The sequence below is a fragment of the Salvelinus namaycush genome, chromosome 2 (assembly GCF_016432855.1).
Source record: "Salvelinus namaycush isolate Seneca chromosome 2, SaNama_1.0, whole genome shotgun sequence".
NCBI lineage: Eukaryota > Metazoa > Chordata > Actinopteri > Salmoniformes > Salmonidae > Salvelinus > Salvelinus namaycush.
The window spans coordinates 59559566-59583857 of NC_052308.1; the positions used below are offsets into that span (position 1 = coordinate 59559566).

General features: G+C 45.8%; 1 protein-coding gene across 1 annotated transcript in view; it reads right to left on the minus strand.

The window, feature by feature from the left end:
- Nucleotides 1-24292, minus strand: part of LOC120022483 (phosphofurin acidic cluster sorting protein 2-like) — a 102495-nt gene that overhangs the window by 17946 nt on the left and 60257 nt on the right. Inside the window, exons 5-17 of the mRNA XM_038966407.1 lie at nucleotides 24066-24228; nucleotides 22873-22964; nucleotides 21928-22011; nucleotides 18752-18811; nucleotides 15928-16079; nucleotides 15369-15462; nucleotides 12721-12810; nucleotides 4275-4426; nucleotides 3218-3350; nucleotides 2910-3014; nucleotides 1972-2078; nucleotides 1591-1745; nucleotides 1130-1240 (exon numbers count right to left, since the gene is read on the minus strand). Of these exons, the coding sequence (XP_038822335.1) occupies nucleotides 1130-1240; nucleotides 1591-1745; nucleotides 1972-2078; nucleotides 2910-3014; nucleotides 3218-3350; nucleotides 4275-4426; nucleotides 12721-12810; nucleotides 15369-15462; nucleotides 15928-16079; nucleotides 18752-18811; nucleotides 21928-22011; nucleotides 22873-22964; nucleotides 24066-24228 (1498 nt within the window). The remainder of the gene's footprint in view (nucleotides 1-1129; nucleotides 1241-1590; nucleotides 1746-1971; nucleotides 2079-2909; nucleotides 3015-3217; nucleotides 3351-4274; nucleotides 4427-12720; nucleotides 12811-15368; nucleotides 15463-15927; nucleotides 16080-18751; nucleotides 18812-21927; nucleotides 22012-22872; nucleotides 22965-24065; nucleotides 24229-24292) is intronic.

Consider the following 24292-nt stretch of genomic DNA (forward strand, 5'->3'; position numbering starts at 1 on the left):
AGACGGCCTACAGGGAGGAGGTGAGGGCTCTGGGAGTGTGGTGCCAGGAAAATAACCTCTCACTCAACGTCAACAAAACAAAGGAGATGATCGTGGGCTTCAGGAAACAGCAGAGGGAGCATCCCCCCATCCACATCGACAGGACAGCAGTAGAGAAGGTGGAAAGTTTTAAGTTCCTCGGCGTACACATCACTGACAAACTGAAATGGTCTACCCACACAGACAGTGTGGTGAAGAAGGCGCAACAACGTCTCTTTAACCTCAGGAGACTGAAGAAATGTGGCTTGTCACCTAAAACCCTCACAAACTTTTACAGATGCACAATTGAGAGCATCCTGTTGGGCTGTATCACCGCCTGGTACGGCAACTGTACCGCCCACAATCGCAGAACTCTCCAGAGGGTGGTGGGTCTGCACAACGCATCACTGGGGGCAAACTACCTGCCCTCCACAGCACCCGATGTCACAGGAAGGCCAAAAAGATAATCAAGGACAACAACCACCCGAGCCACTGCCTGTTAACTCCGCTATCATCCAGAAGGCGAGGTCAGTATAGGTGCATCAAAGCTGGGACCTAGAGACTGAAAAACAGCTTCTATCTCAAGGTCATCAGACTGTTAAATAGCCATCACTAGCACAGAGAGGCAGCTGCCTATATACACAGACTTGAAATCATTGGCCACTTTAATAAATGGAACACTAGTCACTTTAATAATGTCACTTTAACAATGTTTACATATCTTGCATTACTAATCTCAAATGTATATACTGTATTCTATACTATTCTACTGTATGCTCTGACATTGCTCATCCATATATTTATATATTCTTAATTCCATTCCTTACTCGTGTGTATTGGGTATATGTTGTGAAATTGTTAGATATTAATTTTATTTTCTGCACTGTCGGAACTAGAAGCACAAGCATTTCGCTACACCCGCAATAACATCTGCTAAACACGTGTATGTGACCAATAACATTTGATATGATGTGACGCATAATGCACCATAATGCTGATAGATGTTCCTAAACATCTATAACTGTATTTATGAAGCATTACGAGCAGATCCCTATCATACATGGCATTGTGGCTCATAGTAAGCGTTAGCTGCTCCAGTTCTCTGCTGTACCTGATGTTGGGGCCTCCAGTCTGCCAAACAAGTCCCTCCAGCCGGCGTCCATGAAGATGTTGTTGAACTTGCTGTCGAACGAAGACATGTGTTTGGCCAGAGGATGAGTGCCTGCAGAGGGAGGAGCAGACTGATTAGAAGGCCACAGGAAAACAAAACGGAGTCCAACTTTTCTAGTCTGTATGTTGTTAGCCTGCTATGATACCCAGGGTCCTATATGAGATCTGTTCCTGTAACTATTGTTTTGCGTGCAGTTTTCCGTTTGACGTCAATGTATGATTTATGGGAGTCTTGAGTTATGTGTGCAGAATTGTAAATAGGTCATTATTTTCTATTGTTTGTGGACTTTTCCAATGCATGAATGAGAGTTTAAATTTATCCCCTAAATCTACTGAATTGAAATGGAATTGACGACTAACCCGAACCTGGACTCCATGGCGATTGGCTGAATTGCTGCTTACCGACAGGGATGACCAGGAAGCGGATATAGCTGAGCCAATCAGGCGTCTTGTTGGCCAGCTGCTCCACGAAGCACCTGAGGATGGTGCTGAGGTAACTCTGGTCTCCGCCCACCGCCACTTTGATGGTGGGGGGTGTCTGGGCGTTGCAGTTACAGCTAGTCAGAGAGGTGGGGGGGAAACATTGAGAAACAGTAACTTGTTTCCACTTTATAACAATGTTATTACCCCTTTATTCTGCGCTGTAATGGAAAGTGCTACCAAAACGTTTCACATATCAAAAAATATACGGGCCTAATCATGACCATCATAAGATCCACTCACCTTGGTGACCACTGAATTAAAATTCACGTTAAAAAGTCTGCAAAGGAAGTGAGTTCTTACAATCTCTGGATCCTGGTGACGATGGTGTTGAAGGCTGCATGGACATCCGCACCAGAGATGGTGCACACGATAGGCTGGCTGTGCTCATGGAGAATCTCAGATAGATACTGCAGGGAGGGAGGGAGAGACAGAGGGCAGAGAGACAGAGAGAGAGACAGAGAGAGAGACAGAGAGAGACAGAGAGAGACAGAGAGAGACAGAGAGACAGAGAGAGACAGAGAGAGACAGAGAGAGAGAGCGAGACAGAGAGAGAGAGCGAGACAGAGAGAGAGAGACAGAGAGAGACAGAGAGAGACAGAGAGAGACAGAGAGAGAGAGCGAGAGAGAGAGACAGAGAGACAGAGACAGAGACAGAGACAGAGAGACAGAGAGAGAGAGAGAGAGAGAGAGAGAGAGAGAGAGAGAGAGAGAGAGAGAGAGAGAGAGAGAGAGAGAGACAGACAGAGGTGAGACGGGGCTTGGGATAAACTGAGCTAGTCAACCAGAAGCCGACTCAAAAGACCTCAGGTCTGCGTGTGTGAGTGTACATCCACGCACGTTTGTGTTTGTGAGGGCACATGCTCCAGAGTTGCATTATGTTTACATAAGCAATGGATTCCCCCTGATTGCTAAGCCTATCTCCAGCTAGGCTTAGAGATATGAATGTCTAAAAATACCTGGTCTGGCGCATGTTCCTAAAAGGAGTATGTTTGTTGAGTGCACAGCTGATGCAAATGCTACTGACAGAATGAGTAGCATAATACACTATATGTATATGGTAAGACGGTAATTTCATAGTATTTATACAATACTGTAATTACGATTTTGTATCTTTACAATTTATTAATTGAAAAAAAAGTGGATACCAACTGATTTGAATTATTTTATATGCCCAGATAGTACCCTTGTTTTTACCACATAATTAGGCACACAGACCCCCACACAGAGAAGTAGCCTACCTGGCCCTGCCAGTCTGTGGTGTTGATGAGGATGATGCTCTCTGGGAGCTGCTCGTCAGAGATAAGGATCTGGTTCAGCTGGTCGTACACTGACTTCCTGGGAACCTGGCGGAGGAAGAGGCAGAAGTCAAAGAGATGGTCTATCTGTATACACATATGTTGATCTTGTACACACACACACACACACACACACACACACACACACACACACACACACACACACACACACACACACACACACACACACACACACACACACACACACACACACTAGCTTACTTTACTATTGAGCACACACTCACACACACCTGGACAGCGATCCTGGATTCCGGCGATGTCTCGCTGTCAATGCTGCTAGTCCTGTCACTCTGGGCCTTGGAGTTCTGCCGGTCCTTCATGGACGTGCTCCTAGGACGCCTCTGCAGCTTGTTCTCTGTTTTACTGTGAACCACAAACAGGCACCGACCCAATGAAGCACTGAGCCACAACTGAGCTAGGTTGAGTCACCGCTGAGAAATCTTAATAAATAAAACAAAATCTCCATCAATTCTAAGTAGTAGATATGCCTACAGTAGAACTCCTCAGACAATCCTGGCCATCTAATCCTCCCCCGTGACTCTCCCCAGCAAAAGCTTTTCAAGCTTTTGTTCTGGAAGCATTTTGTGAGCACAAAATGTCTCCCACGCATTATCAATGTGGTTGCTGTAAGCCAGCTACACATTCATGGTTGAGTTAAATTATCCTTGCACAATAGAGAAATGTACAAAGACACGTGTGCAATGTCTGCACAAGGCAGATTGCTTACTCAATGGATCTGACTTTGATTCATCAGACGAGTAGAGCGTCGGTGGAAGTGGCGCCAGGGGACGTCCTTCTGCTGATTCGTTTGTTTATAGATAGGCGTAGCGGGGGAAATCACTGTATGGCGCTGAACAACCAGAGGTAGACCTGATCTCTCCCTCTCTTTCTCATTCCTTCTCTCCCCCCCTCTTCCCTTCTCTCTCTTCCTCCCCCTCTCTCATCCCATCAATTGTATTTAGGGCATGTGTCTTATCCAACTCAGGCCCTGGAAAGCTACTGGGTTTGCAGGCTTTGTTCCAGCCCGGCACTAACACACCAGTTTCAAATAATGAACTAGTCATGATCAATCTGGATCACAGTTAGTGGTATCAGGTGTATTAGTGCTGGGTTGGAATAAAGCATGCACACCCATCCTTGTTTAGTCAGAGTGTAATGGTTAATAAGCAGCACTGTGTGTGTGACTGTGTGTGTATGTGTGTGTGTGTGTGTGTGACTGTGTGTGTGCGTGCGTGACTGCAAACATGCGTGAATGCATAAATGTCATACATGCAAGTGAGCAGCTACCTGGGCGACATGAGTGTCTGAGACTCGGTCTTGCAGAGTTTGGCCACTGGGCCGGGCAGTTTGTCCGTGCTCAGGTCCCAGCTGGTGGGGGTGGGGTTGGGGTTAGCCTCCCCTGGCCCTGTGCCAGCCCTAGTCTCCTCATCCTCCGCGTCCTGGACATAATGGGAGAAATATAGTTCAAAATATATACAGGAATGTAGAGTACATACTAGGGTATTTCACCCATTCTGTAACGGCAGTCTAAGTCGTCCTCCTCCTCAGACGAGGAGAGGCGAGAAGGATCTGAGGACCAATGTGCAGCGTGGTAATTTTCCATTATTTAATTAACACTGTCATGACTGTCCTGATCAGGTCAGGTTACAGGAGACCACAACCCTACAGATTATCTCTCAACCCCAACAGATGAGGAGAGATCTAAGGGTCTGAAGATGTGGGGGTTTTATGACCCCTCACACCCATGGTAATTCTGAGGCCACAGAAAATATTCCCTCTCACTATGGAGAACCAGCCTCAGAACTTTAAACATGCAATAAAGGGACTTTGGAACAATGGTTTCCGTCAACTACAATGGTGGTCATAACGATAGATGGAATATGAAAATGTATGTCATTTTTGTTTTGTTATTAAAGGTTAATAGATGACGTTATTATGAAAACATTGTAACGTTAAGAGTTTTCCTCGTATATGCTTGATGTTTATACATTGATTTGGACATTTTCCACACAACATACAAAGAGAATGTTTCGGTAGAGATGAAATGTGAAGTTAGTTGTCTAAAATTGGATTTGAGTAAAATCTATACCTTGCCCCTTAAACCTGGTACGCCCAGAGAATTGCCCTGAAGGCGGTTACGCCCACTTCTGACCCGAGGGTATAAAACCTGTGAGTGCAGAATTAACAGATATGACTAAGTGACCCGAGCTGCAGCCAAAGGTCTAAAAGGTCAACGAATCCAAAACGCAACAAGTTGAAGACAAAGAAATCTTTTTCTACCCAAGCTACGGATGAGTAGCGTGTCTAAGCGGGTGTATTCAAGCCGAACCACCTAGCCTCCACTCCCCATCGAATCGTGGTATCTACACTCTTTCATCTCTACGCTGTGAGCTCTGAGCTACAGAGCTATCTGTCCTCCGAAGACCCCTTCCAGAGCGAGGACAAAGGAACAGGCCAGTAAAGCCAAAGGACACGGACATCGTGTCGTGAGGACACCTAGAGAGGTGCGCAGGAGAAGTGTGTCATTGAGCAGCTTGAACGGTCCACGCGGGAAAATCCACGGAGAACCTCCACAAGTAATTACATCATTATATTCTAACTCATAACAGCGTCAGTTTGGGGCAAGGCTAGGGTTAGAATGAGCATAGCTGACAATTTCACCCAAATGTATATTCCTCTTGTGTACTTTCTCTCTTTCTCTCTCTTTTAAATCCCCATTTTGGGTAACACGCGCCCTAGTGTGTTGGCCCGTTATACTAAGTTCTAATCAATAGCCTAGAATGTGTTTTTGTGTATGTGTATCTTTTATCATCATTTTAGCTTTTTAGTAAATAAACATTTAACTAAGACTGGTGTGGTGCGAATTCATTAGTGAGACCCGGGTCCGTGCAGAATCCCGGGCTATACGACGTTCAGAACGAGACTGTTAGAGGCAACTGGTTAATTAGCGGCTGTGGTAAAATCGATATTCTGATATTCTTTGAGTTAATTTGGGAAATAGAAACTCAATAAAAACTAGTTTTCCCATGGTGCCCCAGGTTAATGAGTTAATAATTGCTTGATTCAGTTAATCACGCAATTAGAAACTTGTAATCATTCGATGAGCAACAGTCGCCACATTAACTAATACAACGTCACGACAACACAAAACAAGACACTATACAAAATGACAAAACAAACTAACCGTCACAGTCCTAGCTGGTGCAGACAAAACACAAAGACAGGAAACAACCACCCACAATCCCCAACACAAAACAAGCCACCTATATATGATTCTCAATCAGGGACAACGATTGACAGCTGTCTCTGATTGAGAACCATATTAGGCTGGACACAGAAACAGACAAACTAGACACACAACCTAGAATGCCCACCCCAACTCACGCCCTGACCATAGTAAACAAATACAAAAACAAGGGAAAACAGGTCAGGAACGTGACAGAACCCCCCCCTCAAGGTGCGAACTCCGGGCGCACCCCTAAAACTCAAGGGGAGGGTCTGGGTGGGCATCTGTCCGCAGTGGCGGCTCCGGCGCAGGACGAGGACACCACTCCACCATTGTCTTTATCCCCCTCCTTAGCGTCCTTTGAGTGGCGACCCTCGCCCCCGACCCTGGTCTAGGAACCTTCCCAAAGGTCCCTCCTAAATAGAGGAGATAACTCAGGACAGAGAGGTAGCTCAGGACAGAGAGATAGCTCAGGACAGAGAGGTAGCTCAGGACAGAGAGGTAGCTCCGGACAGAGAGGTAGCTCCGGACAGTGGGGCAACTCCGGACAGAGAGGCAGCTCCGGACAGAGAGGCAGCTCTGGACTGAAGGGCAGCTCCGGACTAATGGCAGCTCCGGGCTGAGGGGCAGCTCATGACTGGAGGGCAGCTCATGACTGGAGGGCAGCTCATGACTGGAAGGCAGCTCATGACTGGAAGGCAGCTCATGACTGGAAGGCAGCTCATGACTGAAGGGCAGCTCATGACTGGAAGGCAGCTCATGACTGGAAGGCAGCTCATGACTGGAAGGCAGCTCATGACTGGAGGGCAGCTCATGACTGGAGGGCAGCTCATGACTGGAGGGCAGCTCATGACTGGCGGGCAGCTCATGACTGGCGGGCGGCTCTGGCGGCTCCTGACTGGCTGGCGGCTCTGGCGGCTCCTGACTGGCTGGCGGCTCTGGCGGCTCCTGACTGGCTGGCGGCTCTGGCGGCTCCTGACTGGCTGGCGGCTCTGGCGGCTCCTGACTGGCTGGCGGCTCTGGCGGCTCCTGACTGGCTGGCGGCTCCTGACTGGCTGGCGGCTCTGGCGACTCCTGACTGGCTGGCGGCTCTGGCGGCTCCTGACTGGCTGGCGGCTCCTGACTGGCTGGCGGCTCCTGACTGGCTGGCGGCTCCTGACTGGCTGGCGGCTCTGGCGGCTCCTGACTGGCTGGCGGCTCTGGCGGCTCCTGACTGGCTGGCGGCTCTGGCGGCTCCTGACTGGCTGGCGGCTCCTGACTGGCTGGCGGCTCTGGCGGCTCCTGACTGGCTGGCGGCTCTGGCGGCTCCTGACTGGCTGGCGGCTCCTGACTGGCTGGCGGCTCCTGACTGGCTGGCGGCTCTGGCGGCTCCTGACTGGCTGGCGGCTCCTGACTGGCTGGCGGCTCCTGACTGGCTGGCGGCTCTGGCGGCTCCTGACTGGCTGGCGGCTCTGGCGGCTCCTGACTGGCTGGCGGCTCTGGCGGCTCCTGACTGGCTGGCGGCTCTGGCGGCTCCTGACTGGCTGGCGGCTCTGGCGGCTCCTGACTGGCGGGCGGCTCTGGCGGCTCCTGACTGGCGGGCGGCTCTGGCGGCTCCTGACTGGCGGGCGGCTCTGGCGGCTCCTGACTGACGGACGGACGGCTCTGGCGGCTCCTGACTGACGGCTCTGGCGGCTCCTGACTGACGGACGGCTCTGGCGGCTCCTGACTGACGGCTCTGGCGGCTCCTGACTGACGGACGGCTCTAATGGCTCGGGACAGACGGGCGGCTCTGAAGGCTCGGGGCAGACGGATGGCTCAGATGGCGCTGGGCAGACGGATGGCTCAGATGGCGCTGGGCAGACGGATGGCTCAGATGGCGCTGGGCAGACGGATGGCTCAGATGGCGCTGGGCAGACGGATGGCTCAGATGGCGCTGGGCAGACGGATTGCTCAGATGGCGCTGGGCAGACGGATGGCTCAGATGGCGCTGGGCAGACGGATGGCTCAGACGGCGCTGGGCAGACGGATGGCTCAGACGGCGCTGGGCAGGCAGGCAGCTCAGACGGCGCTGGGCAGACGAGCAGTGCAGGCGGAGTTGGGCAGACGACCGACTCTGACCTGCTGAGGCGCACAGTAGGCCTGGTGCGTGGTGCCGGAACTGGTGGTACCGGACTGGAGACACGCACCTCAAGGCTAGTGCGGGGAGCAGGAACAGGGCACACTGGACTCTCAAAGCGCACTATAGGCCTGGTGTGTGGTACCGGCACTGGTGGTACCGGGCTGAGGGCACGCACCTCAGGGCGAGTGCGGGGAGAAGGAACAGTGCGTACAGGGCTCTGGAGACGCACAGGAGGCTTGATGCGTGGTGCCGGAACTGGAGGCACTGGGCTGGAGACACGCACCACAGGGAGAGTGCGTGGAGGAGGAACAGGGCTCTGGAGACGCACTAGAAGCCTGGTGCGTGGTGTAGGCGGTGTAGGCACTGGTGGTACTGGGCTGGGGCGGGAAGGTGGCGCCGGATATACCGGACCGTGCAGGCGTACTGGCTCCCTTGAGCACCGAGCCTGCCCAACCTTACCTGGTTGAATGCTCCCCGTAGCCCGTCCAGTGCGGGGAGGTGGAATAACCCGCACTGGGCTGTGTTGGCGAACCGGGGACACCATACGTAAGGCTGGTGCCATGTACACCGGCCCGAGGAGACGTACTGGAGGCCAGATATGTTGAGCCGGCTTCATGGCACTTGGCTCAATGCTCAATCTAGCCCGCCCAGTGCGGGGAGGTGGAATAACCCGCACCAGGCTATGCACACGTACAGGAGACACCGTGCGCTCTTCCGCATAACACGGTGTCTGCCCGTACTCCCGCTCTCCACGGTAAGCATGGGAAGTGGGCGCAGGTTTCCTACCTACCTTCACCACACAACCCTTTAGCCCCCCCCCAAGAAATTTTTGGGGTTTCTTCACGGGCTTCCAGCCACGCTTCCGTGCTGCCTCCTCATACCACCGCTCCTGGGCTTTAGCTGCCTCCATCTCTTCCCGAGAGCGGCGATATTCTCCAATGTGAGCCCAGTGTCCTTTACCCTCCAGAATTTCCTCCCATGTCCAGGATTCCTGTGTAGTGGGCCGCTGCTGCTCGTACTCACGCTGCTTGGTCCGAGTTTGGTGGGTGGTTCTGTAACGGCAGTCTAAGTCGTCCTCCTCCTCAGACGAGGAGAGGCGAGAAGGATCTGAGGACCAATTTGCAGCGTGGTAATTTTCCATTATTTAATTAACACAAAACAAGACACTATACAAAATGACAAAACAAACTAACCGTCACAGTCCTAGCTGGTGCAGACAAAACACAAAGACAGGAAACAACCACCCACAATCCCCAACACAAAACAAGCCACCTATATATGATTCTCAATCAGGGACAACGATTGACAGCTGTCTCTGATTGAGAACCATATTAGGCTGGACACAGAAACAGACAAACTAGACACACAACCTAGAATACCCACCCCAACTCACGCCCTGACCATACTAAACAAATACAAAAACAAGGGAAAACAGGTCAGGAACGTGACACATTCTTTGGATTTCCATCCGCTGCACCGTGTTCCCGCTGATTAATTAACACTTTACTTAACAGTCCTTTTCCAGTTGGTATTGTCAGTGGGAATTCACTGACACCAGAGACACAAGTCACGAAGGTTCACCCTGTGCGAGTTGAGAACACCTGTTTTACAGGTAAACTCAATTATCTGCATCCCATACGGCACCCTATTCCATTTATAGTGCACTACTTTTGACCGGATCCCTACAGGCCCTAAATGAGTACACTACACAGGGAATATGGTGCCATTTTGGGGTGCAGCCATTGAGATCATTGTTTTCTCAATAGGATCATTCCCAAGAGGTAGCAACCAAAACCAATACGTAACAGACGATGAAATGCACAAAGTACCTAGAAATCAGCTATTTCTGTGCAGGGTACCCGTTGTCGATGCATTTCAATGTGTTGTCATGGTGACCGTGAAAACATCACATAACGCCTGGCAGATGTCCGTGAACACATTCACATGAAGCTCAGTGTGTGCATGTAAGTATCATGTGTCAGTGTGTGCATGTAAGTATCATGAGTCAGTGTGTGGATGTGTGTGCATGTAAGTATCATGTGTCAGTGTGTGAATGTAAGTATCATGTGTCAGTGTGTGCATGTAAGTATCATGTGTCAGTGTGTGCATGTAAGTATCATGTATCAGAGTGTGTATATGTGTGCATGTGAGTATCATCTGTCAGTGTGTGGATGTGTGTGCATGTAAGTATCATGTGTCAGTGTGTGGATGTGTGTGCACGTAAGTATCATGTGTCAGTGTGTGGATGTGTGCGCATGTAAGTATCATGTCGCAGTGTGTGGATGTAAGTATCCTGTGTCAGTGTGTGGATGTGCATGCACGTAAGTATCATGTGTCAGTATGTGCATGTAAGTATCATGTGTCAGTGTGTGGATGTGTGTGCATGTAAGTATCATGCATCAGTGTGTGCATGCATGTATGTGCATGTAAGTATCATGTGCCAGTGCGTGGATGTGTGCGCATGTAAGTATCATGTGTCAGTGTGTGGATGTATGTGCATGTAAGTATCATGTGTCAGTGTGTGCATGTAAGTATCATGTGTCAATATGTGCATGTAAGTATCATGTGTCAGTGTGTGCATGTAAGTATCATGTGTCAGTGTGTGCATGTGTGTGCATGTAAGTATCATGTGTCAGTGTGTGCATGTAAGTATCATGTGTCAGTGTGTGGAGGTGTGTGCATGTAAGTATCATGTGTCAGTGTGTGGATGTGTGTGCATGTAAGTATCATGTGTCAGTGTGTGGATGTGTGTGCATGTAAGTATCATGTGTCAGTGTGTGGATGTGTGTGCATGTAAGTATCATGTGTCAGTGTGTGCATGTAGGTATCATGTGTCAGTGTGTGCATGTAAGTATCATGTGTCAGTGTGTGGATGTGTGTGCATGTAAGTATCATGTGTCAGTGTGTGGATGTATGTGCATGTAAGTATCATGTGTCAGTGTTTGCATGTAAGTATCATGTGTCAGTATGTGCAAGCAAGTATCATGTGTCAGTGTGTGCATGTAAGTATCATGTGTCAGTGTGTGGATGTGTGTGCATGTAAGTATCATGTGTCAGTGTGTGCATGTAATTAGCATGTGTCAGTGTGTGGATGTGTGTGCATGTAAGTATCATGTGTCAGTGTGTGCATGTAATTATCATGTGTCAGTGTGTGGATGTGTGTGCATGTGAGTATCATGTGCCAGTGTGTGCATGTGAGTATCATATGTCAGTGTGTGGATGTGTGTATCATGTGCCAGTGTGTGCATGTAAGTATCATCTGTCAGTGTGTGCATGTAAGTATCATGTGTCAGTGTGTGGATGTGTGTACATGTAAGTATCATGTGTTTGGCCACTGAAAATCTCAACCTTGGGCCCCAAACACAAACCTCCTCAGAATCCCTCCTTCCCTCCTTCTCTAAAGAAATGCGTTGTCAGGTGCCCCTCGTTGCCGGGGTTCCCGGGGTGAACGATTGCAGAGGAGGCAACGGAGCGTGAGAGACAACGATGAAGAATAACAAACACTGCTCTTCTCACGGACCAATACATACGCTGACGCCCTCTCTACAGCCAGCTGGACCTGGGCCTCAGAGTGGTGTCGGTGTGTTTATACATAATGTGTGTGTATGTGTGTGTATGAGTGCGCTCGTGTGTATGTGTGTGTGTGTACACAATGTCTGTGTGTGTGCGCGTACATGTATGCTTGTGTGCAATAATGGAGGTCTTTGTGGTAACAGTGTAAATGTACTCTTGTTCGCATCAAACTGGTCGAGTGGAAGATAAACAGATGGGAGCTGATTTATGATAATGGACAAAACAGCAGTGCAGAGAGAGAGAGAGAGAAGAGAGAGAAGTGAGAGAAGCAAAAATGTTTAAGAACCCCGGATCTATTTCCCCCATGTCTACCGTATTTTGTTCTGTCTACATTTTAGGAATGTTTACTGACAATTGCTGTTTCCATCAGGCCTGTCTTGAGTTTTTTATCCGACAGGTACATTACTTATAAAAATGGTTTGATGGAAACATGGTTAGTCAGAAAGAGAAGGAATGGGGGAAAAAAGACAGGTAGAGAGAACGACAGACATCAAATGAGAGAACAGGAGCGAGTTGTGGCAAAGAGACAGGCAAAATCAGAGACAAAGTGGAAAGCAAGAGAGAAGTACTAGAAAGTCCTGAAACAGATAGAGCAGCCCAACCACTGAGGAAGAGAGAAGAGCAAAAGAGACAAAGAAAGAGAGAAAGAGCACTTGGGAACAGCACAAAATATGTTAAGCCTACAGGGATCCTCCAGAGGTTACCCGGTGTAGAGTAAAGTTGTCCCTAGACACTGATCTTGGGTCAGTTTAACCCCACTTATGGTTAAGGTCAGAATTGGGGGAAGGGAAGCTGATATTAGAGCTGTACCTAGGGGCAGCTTTCCCACTCACCCCCGCAGGAGACTCCAATCCGGCGCTGTCGTCTGTATACTTGGTCCCTATTAGGACTTTGGCCCTGTCCGGGGTCAGCAGACCTCCACCCTAAAAGGAGCAGAACACAGGACGCAGTTACCAAAACCGCCTGCTAGGGGACGCCCTTGAGCATATCCTAATTCCATGTCTCGAATATAGAAAAATAAATCACATGAACTCTGTTCACAGTGAGTTTTCATATGCGCCAGCTGGCAGCGAAATAGCTGACTACTAACCCGTAGGTGGCTGGCTACCCCCTTAGCTGGCTCCTTTTTCTTGACACAAGCTACATCAGACTTTCAGGAACACACTGTGTTCATGACATTTCTATCTGCGACATTCCACAAGTTTGCTTACCTAAAGCTGGAATCCTTAATGGTGAAACTGTCACATTTCTTTGTGATATTACAACAACAAAGAAGTTACGGCAAACAAAGAACACTCTTTTCTTCCCCTATGACATCATTGCATGTGCAATAGAACAGTAAAATATGTACTGCCATTTTTTTTTGACCCACGTCTCGCCACGCTCCTCACCGCTTCGTCGACAAAACAAAAACAACAAGAATGGCGGTGGGTCAGACAGTGGAACTGTTTCCCCTACTGCGGAATCCGTCTTTAACGTGCGCAAATGTCAAACTCTGAAATGCCTTTATTGATACTTGGTGCTCACATATTTGATGAGACAATCAATGTTCTAGCTAGAATAGATCCATATTTTGTGGGAATGTTTGACTCGCTTGAATTAACGACAGTTCCTCCTCAGTACAAATCATTTCTGCAGGGCTTAGGACACCGTGCACGCAGAATCAATCTGGCCTTACTCAATGTCTGACACTCACACTAAGAAACCACCCACACAGTTACAAAGTGTCTGGTGCAGTACACAGTACTACCATACATACAATTCCGAGAATATCCAGGAATAACCATCTAAAATGCCTGGCATATGGATGCCACATATAATTGACTATTTAAAGGGTATAGCTACAAATGTACCTCATCTAAAATACCTGGCATATGGATGTCAAAAAGAATGTAATATTTATAGGGATAGTTCACCCAAGATACAAATGTACCTAAACTAAAATGCCTGGCATATATATGGACGCCACAAATCATTACTATTTAAAGGGATAGTTCATCCTTCGAAATGCCTGGGGCTTCATTTATCAATCACATGTAGCCACAAATCCGTGTGTAAACCATGCGTGAGATCATTTCCACACAAAGTGTGAGATTTATTTGCTTGAGAGTGTGTACATTTATGCACAGCCATGACAATGCGTACGCACAGTGCCAAGTGGTAGAAAAAGGGAACTGCTTGTCAAGCATAGAATTGGGAAAATACACTGAGTGTACAAAACATTCAAACGCATGCCATTCTGGTGCACATTAAAGTGCTATCCCAATGGGCACTTTTCAGCGGGAGCTTGCTGATCGGTATCTCACATCCCTGGAGGAGCCAATGTTTTGGACGCAATCATCAGCAAAACGAACTGTAACATACCATTTCCACACACCATCGCGCAACAGGTTGAAGTCGAGACGGGTTTCTTTGCCATCAATGGGTTCCCAAATACGAACGGAGCAATAGAGGGCGCCCACGTCGCACCGCCCCAAAACGAGTTCAACTAGGTGAACAGAAAAGGGCTTCCACTCTTAATGTGCAGGCGATAGGTTGTGTGACGCGTAAAAAACGCGGCTGAATGTCGTGGCCTGGTGGAACCCACGACTCGTTCATTCTGCAGAACAGCAACGTTGGTCTATACGCCTACAGGAGGGAGCTGTTGAGGATGGATGGCTTACTGGTGACTGTTGCCCACTCATTTGAAGTATATTTGCCATTGTTAAAGAAACTTGAGTTGTCCTCTTTTTGTAGCTATGTTTTTATTTGTTCTGGTCAAACCACAACTGAGCAAACTAAATAAAACCTTTTGGTTGTACTCTATTTCAGTCTAGGAGCAGATTTTTTTTCTTAGCTTGTTTTGGTTGGGCCGTTGTAGGCTATTTCATGGTACGGCGTTGTATATTACCTACTGGCATTAAAGGGATGATTTTGCTCATATATGGTTAATTTGGGGATGTTTCGAAACGCAAATAGCCAAGGTCGTGCACAAGCACCGAGGCTGAGAACATTTGGTATTTATCAACGGTTATCTCATACCGGTGTGTGTATGACGCTCGTAGGATTGTTTGATTTTCGATTTTTAGGAATAGTTTCTATGCAATATTGATAAGTGATGCCCCTGGCATATATATGGATGTCACAAATCACTACTATTTAAAGGGATAGTTCATCCAAGCTACAAATGTTCCTCATCTTATAGATGGCTAAATAGAGATAAACCTGGAGATCTAAATAGACAATGGATCTGGATAGTCAGCAACCTACCCATGTTTGCATAGCTTCAGAGCATTTGAGCGTTGTTGGGTTAAAAAAACAAATGGGAGCGGTAGGACACGTGTTAGCATTAGCATGCGAATCCAAATTATATTTAAAAGATAGTCCAGCAGAGTAACAAACAAAAACATTTGTGTGTGTTAGTGTGTGTGGCGTGGGATTGTTGTGACCTTATGCTCCAATGGCAACAAAGAGGAGTGAGTGTGTGTGTGTTCTTTCTTACGATGCAGGCCAGGTCCCTGGCCTGGCTCTTTTGACTGTGCAGACTCCCAATCTCAGTCTGGGAGCTCGAATGGGACATTCCCTCAAAGAAGGGCCTGGGTGACAACCACATAAAAAAAACATATTTGAAACTTTCAGAAAAAAGACATACTTGAGAGACTGTGCTGAGGTGGATAGTAGTGACACTAACTTGTGTACCCATTTAGGTGATGTTTTCATACTAGTCATTCAGCTGCAGTTGTCTCTCACGTTTCTCCCCTGCAGCGACATTCTTTTCTCTCTCTTTTGATTTGATGTACAGTAGCAATGCACAAATAAACTCCCCTTAACACTGAGGAAAATATGAGTCTTCACTTTGACTAAAGTGTGAACATTATATGGGGCCCTGTTTGAGTTTAGCTGTACTCACAACATTTTGTGCGGCCATATTTTAGTGTAGGTGTACTGGCGACATGATGTGGGGCCCTACTTGAGTTTGGGTTTATCTGTATTTGAGACATTTTGTGGGGCCTTACTTTAGTTAAGGTGTACAGCACCGATAACATTTTGCCAAACCTTACTTGAGTTTGGGTTTGGGCGTGCTGAGGACACTCTCGTTGTCCTCCATCTCAGGGCCGCTGTCACTCTGGTTGTAAACCTCCAGACTATCATAGAGCAGGTCCAGATCCTCCTCCACCTCCTGGGTCTGGTCCACTGGGTCCGAGTCCAGAACCTAGCAACAACAAATGGACAGTGAAATAATCAGTCAATCAGTCAATCTTTTATTCATCCATCCATCCACCAATAAAATCACTTCCAAAGAGCAAGTAATAGCACACTGGCAAGGAATAACTCCTTTGGCTGATGGAGTTGAAAGTTCAGAGTAGCACTGGTAACTCAGAAAATAGTTGTATACATACACCACCAGTTTATTAAATACACCACCCTGTTCACGAAAATGGTTCGCTCCTACAGACAGTGACAATAGCTTGCGATATAAATCAGGCAGACAGGCATCCAGTTACTGTTCCATTGAATGTTAGAATGGGCAAAACGAGTGACCTAAGCGACTTTGAGCGTGGTATGATCTTCGGTGCCAGGCGTGCCGGTTCCAGTAACTCAGAAACGTCCGGCCTCCTTGGTTTTTCACGCACAAGTGTCTAGGGTTTCCCGAGAATCACGCGACAAACAAATAACATCCAGTTAGCGGCAGTCATGTGGGCGAAAACAGCTCGTTGATGAGAGAGGTCGAAGGAGAACGGAAAGAATCATGCAAGCTAAGAGGCGGGCCACAAACAGGCAAATAACAGCGGAGTACAACAGTGGTGTGCAGAAAGGCATCTTGGAACGCACAACTCATCAGTCCTTGTCACGGATGGGCTATTGCAGCAGACGACCTCACCGGGTTCCATTCCTATCAGTTAAAAACAAGAAGAAGCGGCTCCAGTGGGAATGCGATCACCAACACTGGACAATTGAGGAGTGGAAAAACATCGCCTGGTCTGATGAATCCCAGTTCCTGTTGCATCATGCTGATGGCAGAGTCAGGATTTGGCATAAGCAGCATGAGTCCATGGCCCCATCCTGCCTAGTGTCAACGGTACAGGCTGGTGGCGGTGGTGTAATGGTGTGGGGAATGTTTTCCTAGCATAGGTTAGGTCCTTTGATACCAACTGCTCAATGTCTAAACTCTACACCTTGTAGAATCCATGCCACAAAGAATTCAGGAAGTTCTCGAGGCAAACAGGGGTTCGACCCGGTACTAGATGGTGTACCTAATAAACTGGCCACTGAGTTTATATATCTTTAGCCATATTGCTATTGTAACAACATGATGAATACATTTTCTCTACAATAGCAATTTGTTTTCTTTGGAAAAATGACAGGTCTCAAAGGAGGAAATTGTGATTTTTCCATATTTCCCTTTAGAATTGACAAACAGCTGGCGTTATTTGGAATACTGTAGTTAGACTTATGAAGCTATTGTAATGGAATATGCATACAGAACGCATATAACACAGATCATGTTCTTTCAACTAGGAGAGTATTTATATTATTTGTCAATTAGTTCTGAAATGATTTGGAGCACATAACAAAATTGATTTATTTTAGAGGCGCAAAACATTTTAATTAATTTCCACAGGCCATACATTACCGACTTGGTTGTCTCTGTGCCTTTTATGAATCATTACCGACTGAGATGAGACCAATTAAAAATATCGAAACATCAATTAAAAACTCACTGCTAAGCGATAATAAATCAGTGTTCTGTTGTATATCTTGAATTTAGTTTTTGTTGCAGGAAGAATAATTCATTTCCCCTCATATTCTCACTAGCTGAATATCTCAATTTATTTTGACTCAAATGACGCTCATAGTTTGTGATTGGCTTTTACAAACGAACCCAACGTCTTTATTGGTGCAGTAATAAACTAGTGCTGCCAATCAAGGGGTCCCACACCCCTGCTACTCTCATCAGTTCCAAGTGAAGTGACACTCAATGAGTAATTTACAAGTATGTAATTATGATTCAATATATTGGCAGGTGATGAAGCACAACTTTGGGTTAGGGAAGACGAACAATGTGAAACACTGGCTCTAATGGACAATACTTTTTCAAACGTTTTCAATTATTTATATATTCCGACGACAGGATGCATGACAAAGCTGTGACCGGGTTCAACCAATTGTTCCATAGAATGTCCTGTCAGTAAAATAGGTGTGTTGATCCAATCCTGCACATAACCAACCATTAATGAACCCAGCCAGCCCTGTACACGTTGAACCATGGGTTATGTCACAAATGGCACCCTACTCCCTACATAGTGAGAGATGGGCCCTGGTCTAAAGTAGTGCACTATACAGGGAATAAGGTGCAATTTGGGACATACAAATGATACTACAGTTGCCTTTCCTACTTAGGTCACTTCCTGCTTGAAGGAGAGGTAATATCGTTAAGGAGTTAGGTGATAAAGGAGAGCGGCGCTCTCAGGGCGAGACTGGTAGACAGTGAGCGAGGTTAGGCTAAAGAGACTACAGTGGGCCTACAGTAGCAAAAGCGCTTAAATCAATTAGATTGATCTGTAAACAGAAAGGGTCAAAGACAATACGCTTCATATATCTGGGACTTCATTAACAGATTGCATGGTATAATGGTATAGTTTTTTGGTTGGTAGAACCTTTTCATAAAATGGTTCTTCGAGGGTTCTTCGTTGGGTGATAGGGTTCTACATAGAACCAAAAATGGTTCTACCCGAAAACAAGAAAGGGTCCTCCTACAGGGACAGATGAAGAACACTTTATGAACCTTGTAGCATTCTACAAAAACATTGAAGCAGCGGCAGATGAATCCCTTGCAGCGTGTTATTCATATAAAACAGAACAGTTGAAGCGTGCAGTACTAACCTCATCCGTCACTTTGAATCTCTTCAACAGGGCCACAAACTTCTGTTTGAAATTGGGTTGCTGTAAAATGGGAGTGAGAGAGAGGGTGGAGGAGAGGGAGGGAGAGGAAGAGAGAGTTTGGTGTCAACAAGAGTACACCAAGAACTTGTCAGAATGATCATTTTTAGTATGATCCCCATTTGCTGACGCCATGACGTAAGCTAATCTTTCAGAGACGTCAGTGTAACCAACAAAGCTGTCTTCAAACTCATGTGATGACAGCTCTATAATACTGAGAGCTCAATAAATCACAGTGAAGTTAACACAATAGACTTCTGAGTCTAGTCTTCACCGCCAAATGTTATTACGCTCCGGAGTGAAGTTTCCCATAGGTAAAGATCTAGGAAAAGCTTCCCCTTCCCCTTCTCCAATCCTAACAATATTCATTCATTGGGAAAAAGCTAAACTGACCCAAAATCTATGTCTAGGGGCAATTTCACCCTAGTCCCATTAATATGCTTATCTGAAGAGTGCCAGCATCTGAAGAGCACTAGGATGCGCCATTAAAAGTCACTTAATGTTCACACGGCTTAGTGGCTTCGACCTCGGTGACCTTATGTGAGCATTATTCGCTGATTCACCAAAGGCACATTAGGTCATTGGAGAAAGCCAGACATGTCATTATTAACAACATCAAGGATTATTGATTGAAGCAAATACCCAGGCCTTGGGAAAAGTATTTGTTAAAGTCTGCGTTTATTTGTGATTTATGTTTGTGTGTGTATGTCTGTGTGTGTTACCAGCTCCCATGTGTTGGGTCTCAGTTTGTGCGTGTTGGTGCCTGCCTAATTTGTATCCTTAGTTGGTGTTTTAGTCTGCGTCATCTACACAGTGTTTTGGTCTAAAAGTGGAGGTTGAACTCATTCCAGGACAACTCTCCTGTCACTACTGCTTAGATAAGGATTTGGGAGACAGGAGACATCTTCTGTGCCATCCCTGAAGAGGACAAGACTGAGTAGCAGACCTAACACAGACACACCTTAAAGAGATTACGGTGGACTCTTGATGACTGCACCCATTTGCACTGGCTTGGAACATTCGAGACAGCACACACTAAACCTGAGCATAAAGTTATCAGGAGCAAGGAATTGGGACCGAAAAACTGTATTGCATTTAAATGTAGTTTGTACTTACAGTGCCTTCCGAAAGTATTCGCAACCCTTGACTTTTTCCACATTTTGTTGAGTTACAAATTGGGATTAAAATGGATTTAATGGTCTTTTTTTCTTTTTGACGATCTACACAAAATATTTGGTAATATTAAAGATTCATTTTTTAAAGATTAATGAAAAATATTACACTAATATATATTGATAAAATAATTAGAATCACCTTTGGTAGCGATTACAGCTGTGAGTATTTTTGGGTAAACCTCGAAGAGCTTTACACACTTAGATTGTACAATATTTGCCCATTATTCTTTTTTAAACCCTTCAAGCTCTGACAAGATGTTTTTTGGTAATTGACAGCCATTTTCAAGTCTTGCCATAGATTTTCATGCCGATTTAAGTCAAAACTGTAACTAGGCCACTCAGGAACATTTAATGTCGTATTGGTAAGCAACTCCAATGTATATTTGGCCTTGAGTTTCAGGTTATTGACCTGCTGAAAGGTGAATTTATCTCCCAGTGTCTGTTGGAAAGCAGACTGAACCAGGTTGTCCTCTAGGATTTTGCCTGTGCTTAGCTCTAATCCATTTATTTTTAACTCCTGAAAAAATTTGGTTCTTGCTGATGACAAGCATACCCATAACATACCCATAAGAGTGGTACTCAGTGATATATTGTGTTGGATATGCCCAAAACATAATGCATTGTACATAATGCATTGTATTCAAGACAAAAATGTAATTTATTTGCCACATTTTTTGCAAACAGGATGCATGTTTTGGAATATTTTGATTCTGTACAGACTTCCTTCTTTTCACTCTGTCATTTAGGTTAGTGTTGTAGAGTAACTACAATGTTGTTCATCCATCTTCAGTTTTCTCCTATCACAGCCATTAAACTCTGTAACTGTTTTAAAGCCACCATTGGCCTCATGGTGAAATCCCTGAGTGGTTTCTTTACTCTCCGGCAACTGAGTTAGGAAGGACGCATGTATCTTTGTAGTGACTGGGTGTATTGATACACCATCCAAAGCATAATTAATAACTTCACCATGCTCAAAGGGATATATATATATATTTTTATCCATCTACCAACAGGTGCCCTTTTTTGCGAGGCATGGGAATTTCTCCCTTGTCTTTGTTGTTGAATCTGTGCTTGAAATTCACTACTCGACTGAGGGACCTTACAGATAATTGTGTGGGTTACAGATATATATTTTTAAATATATATATTTTTAATATAACCTTTATTTAACTAGGCAAGTCAGTGAAGAACAAATTCTTATTTACAATGACGGCCTACCAAAAGGCAAAAGGCCTCTTGTTCAGGGGCAGAACGACAGATTTTTACCTTGTCAGCTCGGGGATTCAATATAGCAACCTTTCGGTTACTAGCCCAACGCTCTAACCACTAGGCTACCTGCCACCTCAGATATGGGGGTAATCATTCAAAAATGATATTAACCACTATTATTGCACACAGAGTGAGTCCATGCAACTTATGTGACTTGTTAAGCACATCTTTACTCCTGAACATATTTAGGCTTGCCATAACAAAGGGATTGAATACTTACTGACTGAAGACATTTCAGCTTTACATTTTTGTAAACGTTTCTAAAAACAAAATTTCACTTGTTGTGTGTAGATCAGTGGCACAAAATCTCAATTGAATACATTTTAATTTCAGGCTGTAACAACAAAATGTGGGAAAAGTCAAGGGGTGTGAATACTTTCTGAAAGGCACTCAAAAGGATTCGACAGTGCTGTTCTAAGTGAGTCAACATGCATAGTATGAAAAAGCATGGTATGAAAAACACATCATCATTGAAAACAATCCCCTTCCAAGAGTTTGTACCTGCAGACCCTGCCATCACATGGACAGGTGCTGTACCTCAGGGCTCTATGCTGGGGCTGTTCTCATTCTCTCTGCACTAAAATAAACTTACAAGCTCGGCTTGATGTGTATTTGAATGAATTTATCCAACCACATTGTAAAGTTGTTGATATAGGGAGGCCCCCCCATCCTTACCCTTGTCATGGATGTTGTTCGAATCATTTTCCTCCGGTTTTTCTTTGGCTTCCTTTGTACATCATCATCCTCGTCGTACAGGTCCTATGAAAGAGAGTTTTGTGTCTTAAAGATCAGTGTTTTACAACCCATGGGAATGTACCTTTTTGTTCCAGCCCAGCACTAACACACCTGCACATCAAGATGAGTTGAATCAGGTGTGTTAATGCTGGGCTAGAACAATAAAGTGCAGCACTGTGAGCTATAGATTGAGAAACACTAGGCCAATGACATTTTGGTCTATAACTACAACTAGAACCCAGGATAAATAGTATGCAGGGACTTACTGTATTGGTATTGCCGTGGAAATTCTTACACAGGGACACTCAAAGTCAATCTTAAATTAATCATTGTTTATTGTCAGCGCACTGGAGAGGTTCCAACTAACTCAATGCACCATAGTACTCAATCAGGAGCTCTGCCTGGGCAGACCCAGCAGTTGTCTTATATACGGCTATACATGGACAAGTTATATTTGCATGATTTAGCATAATTAATTCATCATTACCGTTTTGTTTCATTCATGTGACCAACCAATACTGTATCATAACATGTGACAGACGAACACCTCACGAGGCTTCTCCTCTCTAAGCTGAGACCTTGAAAATGAGATATCTTGCGTTTGTTCTCAAAACAAGGTCTGGACGTACTGCCAAATTGCAGCTACTGATAAGTGAGGATTTGTACAGTCAGCCACTTGCATGAGCACAGAAATTGGTTATTAGAACAGCACATGAATAGTAGACAGAAGTTTAGTTCAAAGAAAAGCACAAACATAGAAAGTCCCTTACATTCCATCCTCTTACACAACGACAGTATACAGTGTGTATTTTTGGGTGTCCATTACAGGTAATTAGAGCTGGAGATCTTCCCAAACAGCAAAGTGTAAGATGTGCTGTGTCTCACCACTGGTTGAACAGCATCGTCGCTAGCTTCCTGCTCCGAAGAGTAGCTGTCGTCGTCATCCTCTGAGTAGTTATCCATATCCGGGGAGCGATCTGGAGTCAAAGACAAGAACAAAAGTTGCATGTCAATTCTCCATTCACTCACTGGGAAACTCTGGAGAATTTAGCATTGATTTTAAATGTCTATGTTCCGTTGCTCCACTCAAAGGCTCTGAGCTAAAAGGAAGAGGTCAAGTAAGTTTAAATGCCTCTAATGTCACTCCATACTTCCTCAAGGATGGGAAAATAGAATGAATGAATGAGTTCAGTAACATTTTTCAAAAGATTTCATATAGCTTGCTGGGCATCTGGATAATATTGCATCCTTGACAGATGATTTTATTTTGGGGTGCGGGCCATCAGTTTCACAGTGAATTCCTTTACATTAGTGCAGCTGACATCTGTATCGTTTACTCAGCGTCCATTTTGGCTCTGGGAGCACGAGGATCCTGAGGGAGCATCATGTGCCAGGCTGTAACCGCCTTAACCACTGAAAATAATATCCTGCATTTTCCCTCAGTAACATTGGTCCTAATGTACTTAAGCTGTCATGGTTAGGGATTTAGGCACCGATAGTAACGATGGTCTGTGGACACAGGCAATATGTTGGAAGGACCCTTCCCATGGGGCGATTAGTGGGTCTGTGGTGGGCTTATTGCACTTCAGTAAATAGACTTTTAAGTAGTGAATGTATGGAAATCTCTAGAGTTACACAAGGACGAGTGAAACATTGAGACACTGAGAGGCTACACAGAATACGTTTCTTTCAAAAGCATTTTCTTTCGAAAAGTTAACATTTGTGAAAACGAGTTGTCAATATAGAAAGACGTCTATTAAAATGTGCAATTGCCAAGGAAATGGTTTCACTCACATGACTGTCAGGCTAAGTGCAATGTAAATATGCACTTATTATGCAATTAAAAGCCCTGTGATAGACTAGCGTCCAGTCCAACGGGTGTACTTGTACATCAAGCTGACTCATGCTACAAAAACAAGAGATAGGCTCCTGCCCCAAGGGCCGTTCTGACTCGGACAAGGATACTTTATGCAATTAAATAACATTATGCCAAAAACATCGGTTTTCAGGATGAATAGCTTTCCTCAGTGTGCGGGCCAAACAGTTGTGATGATAAGCACTGATTTCCAGGTCCCCACCTAAGGCTTTGGCCTTGGTCCCTGTCTGCCCGCTGCCGTCCTCATGGTCAATGGGCTGACTGGACAGGGAATACACACTGAGCTCGGCCGCACGCACCGGCACCTCCTTCACGTTGCTATGGAGACCCAGGATCTGGGCTCCATCTGTCGGGTGTTGCATCACCTAAACACAAGTCAAGACAGAGAAGTGTGTGAGCGACATACAAGTGTTGTTGCGTTCATTCATA